The 7,552-nt window shown below is 46.6% G+C and overlaps 1 protein-coding gene across 2 annotated transcripts in view; it reads right to left on the reverse strand.

Moving 5' to 3' along the window:
- Positions 1–609: 609 nt before the first annotated feature.
- Tbccd1 (TBCC domain containing 1) overlaps positions 610–7,552 on the reverse strand; it is a 44,461-nt gene continuing 37,518 nt past the window's right edge. For both annotated transcript variants that reach the window (XM_005344744.3, XM_013351227.2), the window contains exons 7-8: positions 5,718–5,866; positions 610–1,087 (exon numbers count right to left, since the gene is read on the reverse strand). In XM_005344744.3, the coding sequence (XP_005344801.1) occupies positions 5,737–5,866 (130 nt within the window). In that variant the 3' untranslated portion in view covers positions 610–1,087; positions 5,718–5,736. The remainder of the gene's footprint in view (positions 1,088–5,717; positions 5,867–7,552) is intronic.

Here is a 7,552-nt window from a genome sequence, read left to right on the forward strand (position 1 = left end):
AAGTATCGGATAACCCGCTGAACCCACTAGTGCCACCCAATGGCTTGGTGTTGGCTCAGTATTTGTTTACTCGAATTTCATGTTAAAGTAAAAACTATCAAAGCTTCAAAGACTTAGCACGCATTAAGAGAGCTAATCTTACTGGAGAGCCATAGGAGTTGCTCTCGGGGGTGGTAACTATTAATTAAATACCCATGTCGGTGACTAGAATCATTTCACTCATGTCTTAAAGAACAAGGCTTCCCAGGCAAACTCAACTTTGGTACAGTAACAGAAGAACAACAAAAACATTTTATTAAAAGTAAAACTTATCTTTTTAACAAACAGAAAACATTACTCTTTAGAGTTTGTTTATTGAAATTTGAAGCAAAAAATAAAAATAAAAAATTTTACACAATTTTATATGCATTTTATACTTTAAGGCCTAAAATACCATTTTTATAAAACTATCTCTGCTATATTTATACATCAGTTGACCATACTGTCGCTCTTTTTTAAAAAGGAGCAGAAATTTCCTTTTAAATAGTTACAAAGAACCAGACAACTCGTTTTGTTTTTCGAGACACAGGGTCCTCACCATGTAGACCAGGCTGGCCTGGAACTCACAAGATCCGCCTGACTCTGTCTCTGAATCCTAGGGGTCAGGCATATGCCACCACACCTGGAATACTTTACTGCTAGGACCAAACCCTTTCATCATACAAACTAAAACATGAGATTAGCCGGTGAGCCTGTACTCAGCCACTTAGACACTAACGTGTACGTACATCTGCTTTGCCCAGTGCTCCATTTGGCACAACATGCATGGGTCTTCTAACCTTCTACATGTAAGATGTTTCTATGAAAGTCAGAAGCTAAAATCCAACCTAAGTGCGTACAGAACAGCCAGTACAGTTCCAGGCCAGCCTGGTCTACATGGTGAGGACCCTGTGTCTCGAAAAACAAAACAAGTTGTCTGGCTGTTTGTAACTATTTAAAAGGTGTTAAATAGAGGGAAAAGGCCGAGGTCTCGCAGGCAGCAAGGCTCCCTTTCCAATACAGTCTCCAGTGGGCACCATCCTCCGTTCTTCCTCACTTTTCCAGAGCCCTGCAGATGAGCAAAGAGAATGTAATGTATATAAATTCATTTTCATGTTTCATGCAATTATGAAAACTTTTATTTATAAACTCATATAAATTAGGAAGACCATGACAATTTATTATGATAAAATAAGCTTTGTATTCCTCTACGGTGTTAGTTCCTTTATAACAGAAAGAAATTATTATGAACTCTAATCTGGTAGAGTGGAAGTGAACAGAAAATTCAATCCCTATGCCTACAGTTCTACCTGGAGACTAACAGGAAGGCCAATCCCTACCCCTTACAGTTTTTGTTTCTTTGTACAATCTCCACATTTCCAACCCCAATCCAGCATTTTTTAACTACAAATTGTGAACTTGTTTCCTTTTTAAAGATTTACTTTTATGTGCATGGATATTTTGCCTGCATGTATGTATGTGCACATACATGCACGCAGTGCCCTTGAAGGCCAGAAGAGGGAGCTACAGACAGTTAAGGGTTGCCCTGAAGGTACTGGGTATTGAACCTGAGCAGCAAGTACTCTTACCCACTGAGCCATCTCTCCAGTCCACAAAATCATGTTTCTTAAAAAGAGTTGTACAGGTAGATATGGTGGCACATACCTACAAGCCCAGCCCTTGGGGTGCCAGGGCAGGAGGACTGCTACAAGTTCAAAGCCACCCCTTTCCCACCGAGCCACCTCCCTACCACATTTCTTTATTTTGAAGTGAGCATTTCCACTTCTGCCTGTTTTCCTAGGAACTACTGGTCTATAGCCTATGTCGATTTTCTACTTTTAGTCTTTAAAAGCTTGAAAATAGCAAGTTAACTTCTATGTTCAAAATAGTCCATCTGCTGGAGTGCAGCTGAGCGGTTAAGAGCACTTGTTGCTCTTGTAGAGGACCCAGGGGCAATTCCCATCACCCACGTGGTAGCTCACAACTGTTACTCCAGTCCCAGGAGATTGATGCCCTCTTCTGCTATCTGGGTAGACATATGGCCCACAGACACATATGAAGACAAACCACTCACACACATAAAATAATTTTTAAAAAAAAATCTAAAAAGAACCCTGGCCTACGAGAGACCTCCAACAACAGCTCCACTCTATGCCATGCAGCTGGGGTAGGCGGGACTCAACCAGACACAGCCTGGGCTTCCTACCACAAGAAGACTCCAGCAACGGCTCTGCTGGAACCTGCCCGCTGCCTTTGGGAACTCTCACAATCTGTCTGTGTGAGGAAGCATGGTCCTGCCCAGCACGGTGATGGACTGAGTGGGACACGGAGACCCACATGCGGGCCTGTGACAGTCACCCTGGCCTCCAAGGAGAAACCATAGTATGGTGAGGGAATGAGTGGTGTGGTATGGGAGAGGGAGACAGAATGGTTCATGTCCTGTGGACAGAGGCATATATATCTAAAGAGGTGAAAGATGAGGAGTGGAGTGGGCTAAGGGAAGTGGCTTCATCGCCATCCAGGGCCATGGTGATCCTGGGCCTGGGTAGCCATAGTCTCTGTTGATGTCCACGGCTCCAGATAACACCAAACGCTGAGAGGACAGGAGTGTACGGAGCTGTCCCCGTCCCTCACTTCCTGCAACACTAGGCAGAACTGGTCTTGCCCCTCACCAGCTGAGGCATGCATGCAGGGAAGAGTGATGGAGGAAGGTCATTGGTTAAGTAATAAAGAAACTGCTTGGCCTCATAGGTTAAAACATAGGTGGGAGGAGTAATCAGAACAGAATGCTGGGAGGAAGAGGAAGTGAGCTCAGAGGCCATGCTCCCCTCTCCCGGGCAGAAGCAATGAACTCCGACCCAGGATGGACGTAGGCTAGAATCTTCCCGGTAAGCGCACCTTGGGGTGCTACACACATTATTAGAAATGGGCTAGTCCAGGTGCGAGAGTTAGCCGAGAAGAGGCTAGACATAATGGGCCAAGCAGTGTTTAAAAGAATACAGTTTGTGTGTTGTTATTTCGGGTAAAGCTAGCCGGTGGCAGGAGCTGGGTGGCGAAATGCAACCCGCAGCTCCCACAACAGAAGAGGGTCCTATACATCATCTGGGCAGCACAATAGAGCTGACCCTGTTCTCAGGGGCATGGGAGAGCTGGCTCTAAGGGCGTGAGAATGGGAAAGCAGGTCATGCCCCTCTCATATGCTATGTGGTAGCATGGGTGAGGGAAAGATGCCCTCCTCCCCTTGACCCTCTCTACTTGCAGCAGGTGGGGGACCTGACCCAACCCCCCACCTGGGGCGAGGGTGAGACAGCCCTGAGGGTGAGAGGGCACAGCTGGTATTGCTATGAGATGTGATGGTGTGAGCGAGAGAAAGATGTCCTCCCCCATTGCCCCTACAGCCTCCAGAAGGTGGGGGAGCTGACCCTCCCCTTTACCAACTGCAACATGGGAAAGTGGGCCATGCACCACAGCTGGGCAGTAGAGCAGAGCTGACCCTGTTTACAAGGTCATGGGCGAGCCGCCCCAAGGACATACGCACAAGAGATCTGGCTCCGCCATATGGTGGCGTGGATGAGAAGAGATGTCTGAGGTGGTGGGACAGCTGCCCCTTTCCCTTACCAGCTGCAGCACTCGGGAGAGCAGGCCCTGCACCTCACCTGGGCAGCACAATAGAGCCAGCCCCAAACTTGTGAGGATGGCAGAGCTGTCCCCACTACTTATCTGTCATGGGGCAGCATAGGTGGGGGAGAGATGTCCCCCTCACCCCTTGCCCCTCACCACCTGCAACAGGTGAGGGTGCTGACCCTCCCCCCCTTACCAGCTGCAGCACTCGGAAAGTGGACCCTGCTCCCCGCTGGGCAACACAGTGGAGCTGACCCTGTTGGTGGAGTTTCAGGTGAGCTGGCCCTGAGAGTGTAAGAGCAGAATAGCTGGCCACACCCCCATCTCACCCACCTACCAGCTGCAGCACTCGGGAAGGTAAGCCCTGCACCTTGCCTGGGCAGCACAGCAGTGCTGATCCTATTAGCATGGGTACAGGTGAACTGGCACTGAGAATGTGAGCTTAGGAGATCTGTGCCCCCACCCTCATCTGACATATGGTGGTGTGGCATCCCCTGAGAGATGCCCCCTCACCACCCCTTGTGATGGGTGGTAGAGTTGGCCCAGCATGAGCAGGAGAGCTGTCCCTGACCTCACCTGGACAATCCAGTAGAGCTGGCCGTGAAGGTCCAGGTGTGGGAGGGCCAACCCTGAGGGCATGAAAGCAGCTCATTGCTGCAAGGGGTGAACTAGCTGGAGGCAATGCTGGAGAGCTCACCCTGGTGGGGAGAATGGCTGGCTGGCTGGCCAACCCTGCCACTAGACAGGCTCAGAACCAGGGCTATGAGTTGGCCCACCTCAATGTCCACCCCATCTGAGACCTGCTGGAGCACATGAAGGGACCGGTCCTGCAGACCCAAAGCTACAGGATTCCCACAACACGGGGAAACAGAAGGAAAACCAAGAGGAGTCCCAGTGAGGGCCCAGCATCGATAGTGTAGCAGAAACGAGAGGCCTCCAACCAGACCAATGAGTCTGCAATGAACACATGCAAGTCAAGATGAATGGACAAAAGGGCGAACTGTGTGACTCACTGGGCCACACTACAGCTTCCATGACGAGATTTTTTCCTGTTTTCTTTTTGTTTTTTCTCTTAAATTTTATTTTGGGGGAGGTTGCATGGGCAGAGGACAGGTGCAAAGGGATGAGAAAATGAATGGGATTGAGATACATGATGTGAAAGACACAAAGAAAAAATAAAAAGTTTAAAAAACTTTAAAAATACTAAAAAAACAGCATTTGGAGTAAGTAATTCTCAATAAGTTTATTTCTATCTATAGTCTCATCTGCATATTTAATTTATGACTTTCTTCTAGTGTTCAGTAATAAAATATTTATTTGGATGAATTAAACTAACCTATTAATAATGCTCTGTGTGTGATTATTAAAGACCTGCTTTATTAAATAGTTTGTGGTGGTAGGGAAAAGCTATATTAGAGAGGCTGGGAGAGAGAGCTCAGCAGCTAAGAGCATACACTGCTTCCCAGAGGACCTGAGTGCAACCTCCAAAGCCAACGTCAGTCAGCTCACAACTACTTGTGACCACAGCCCCATGGGATCTGACACTTTAACGTTCTCTAGGCACTTCACTCAACCACACACAGAGATAAAAACATACCTGTACTTACAAAAAAAATTAAAAACAAAAAGAAAAACAATGCCATTAATGGAAAAAAATATTTTTGGTGCTTCAAAAATTGCAAAAAAAACCCAAAAAAACAAAAAAAAAGGGGGGGCGGTGGTGGCACATGCCTTTAATCCCAGCACTTGGGAGGCAGAGGTATGTGGATCTCTATGAGTTAGAGGCCAGCCTGGTCTACAAGAGCTAGTTCCAGGACAGACTCCAAAGCTACAGAGAAACCCTGTCTCAAAAAAAGAAAAGAAAAAACTTGGCCATGATATTTGCCCAGATTTCTCTAGGTACCGCTTGAATATTTTAGCTTTCTCATAAAAAGATATGTGGGTATGTATCTAGACGTGGTGGGGAAGAAGAGAACACTGGGAAGGAGAGCATAATCTAATGCGCCTTCTCTTCTGTTTGGTATGCGATGGAAGATTTCCCAAGAGTTCCTTGAGTGCTCCGCGCTCTACACGCTTACCAGTGGCTCCATGCGGGTCCTATCCAGGCACTTGTTTGGAGGCGGCTGTGTGTGGAACGAGGCTGTCCAGCTGCTGCCGATGTCCTGTGTTAGTCAGCCATTCATAGAACTTGTTCTCCACAAGGACCTGGAACTGCTTCCTCTGTTCCCTGAAGTTGGGATTGAGAGCAGAAGCACTTGAGAAGGCAAACCCCAACAGGTCTACTCCCGCGACACCACTGAAAGACTCTTTCTAGTTACCCCTCAGTTCTCACTGTTCGGAGCACAATGACAGACAACATCTCAAGGTTTGTTCGCTGTCACAGTCTTACTAAAGACAGAATGAATGAGGCAGTGTTCTGACTGATGGGAATAAATGCATGAAGAAAAGAGACTGGTCTATTGCCCAGGTTGGCACACTGTGATCTCTGCGTATGTGTCCCTGGCAACTGTAAACCCTTGTAGGGAATATGGGGAAGAAGCAAGATAAATATATAATACAAAGTTAGGAACTTATAAGAAAACGATTTGTTGGACAACAGTGGAGCATGAGGTGACAATACAGTGTTACTGGGAGTGCTATTGTAGAAAGAGGGTTGACAGAGGATGTTTCTCCAATATACACTTGAACAGAAGTCTACATGAAACAGCGGAGAAAGCAAAATGACTGTGTGGAATGGACTACCAGACACAGAAATAGAAACAATAAAGGCCCTAATGCGACAGCCTGATGTAGGCAGGAAAGAGAAGAGTAGCCCCACAGCTGGGACAGCTCGCACATCAGCCTGGCTGTGCTGTATTTCTGCAGGACACAAATCCACAGCTTCTACAGGACACCAAGAGCAACAGTCAGGCCTGGTTGTCAAATGTGACCTAACCTGACTCAGTTCACTTAGCAAGTTTAAGGGCCACTGTATGGCACCCAGGATCCCACTTTAGCTTCTGCCTTTCAGACATGTGCTCCTCCAGTACTTCAGAGACACTCAAGACTAGCCCTCGCCACATGCACACATCTCATTCTTAAGACCTGTTACAAATTCTACGTCCTGATATGCCTCCCTTAACTGTTCATACTGGTGTCTTCTGACTCTGTAACTGCATGCCATGTCCCTGGCTTCTGGAGTTCAAAGACCAATATCCCTTGAATAAATAATTGGGGATAACATAGTATCTACAGCTATATCTGTTATCCTGTGAATGCAATTAAAAAATAAGCTATTTCAGTGCCCCTAAGTACGATGAAAGACAGTATTTTACACTGCAAATCTAGCCTCAAAAAAAACAAAAACCACTCTCCCACTTTAGCATGGACTAAGGAAAACTGACAAGAAATAGCAACAATCCATGGTCAGCCTTGGAAAGACGCCATTCAAGAATGTGAGTTTAAGTCTTTGGTGTGGTGGCAACCATGAAAATCTCTATTTTAAAATAAGGTTATTGGGGGATTTTGGTGCCGAGTGCAGTGCAGTCAGGAAGCCACCAGAATAGTCCATGTGTTAGAGTATGCCAATAGCTAAGTCATTTAAGGCTGACTCATGTCCCATCTTCCAGACAAGACTGCTTCAATTCATGTAAGTCTTCATTACCCCTGCCAAATAAATGTAAGCTTATTTTTATTGTGAGGAGGAGTCTTATCTTGCAGCTCCCATTAACTATGAATGTGTGATCTTCTTGCCTCAAGCCTTTTAGGTGCTGGGATTACAGGATTGTGCCACAGAGCAATTTCAACGTTTTCAAGAAAGGGAGCCTAATACCTGAGTACTGGCTTGTTCCTGTCCTCCAGTAACACAGCACCTAGAATACTAACCCTCCTGTTCCCGTCCTCCGGTAACACAGCACCTAGAATACTAACCCGC

This window comes from Microtus ochrogaster, chromosome 2 (genome assembly GCF_000317375.1).
Source record: "Microtus ochrogaster isolate Prairie Vole_2 chromosome 2, MicOch1.0, whole genome shotgun sequence".
Lineage (NCBI taxonomy): Eukaryota > Metazoa > Chordata > Mammalia > Rodentia > Cricetidae > Microtus > Microtus ochrogaster.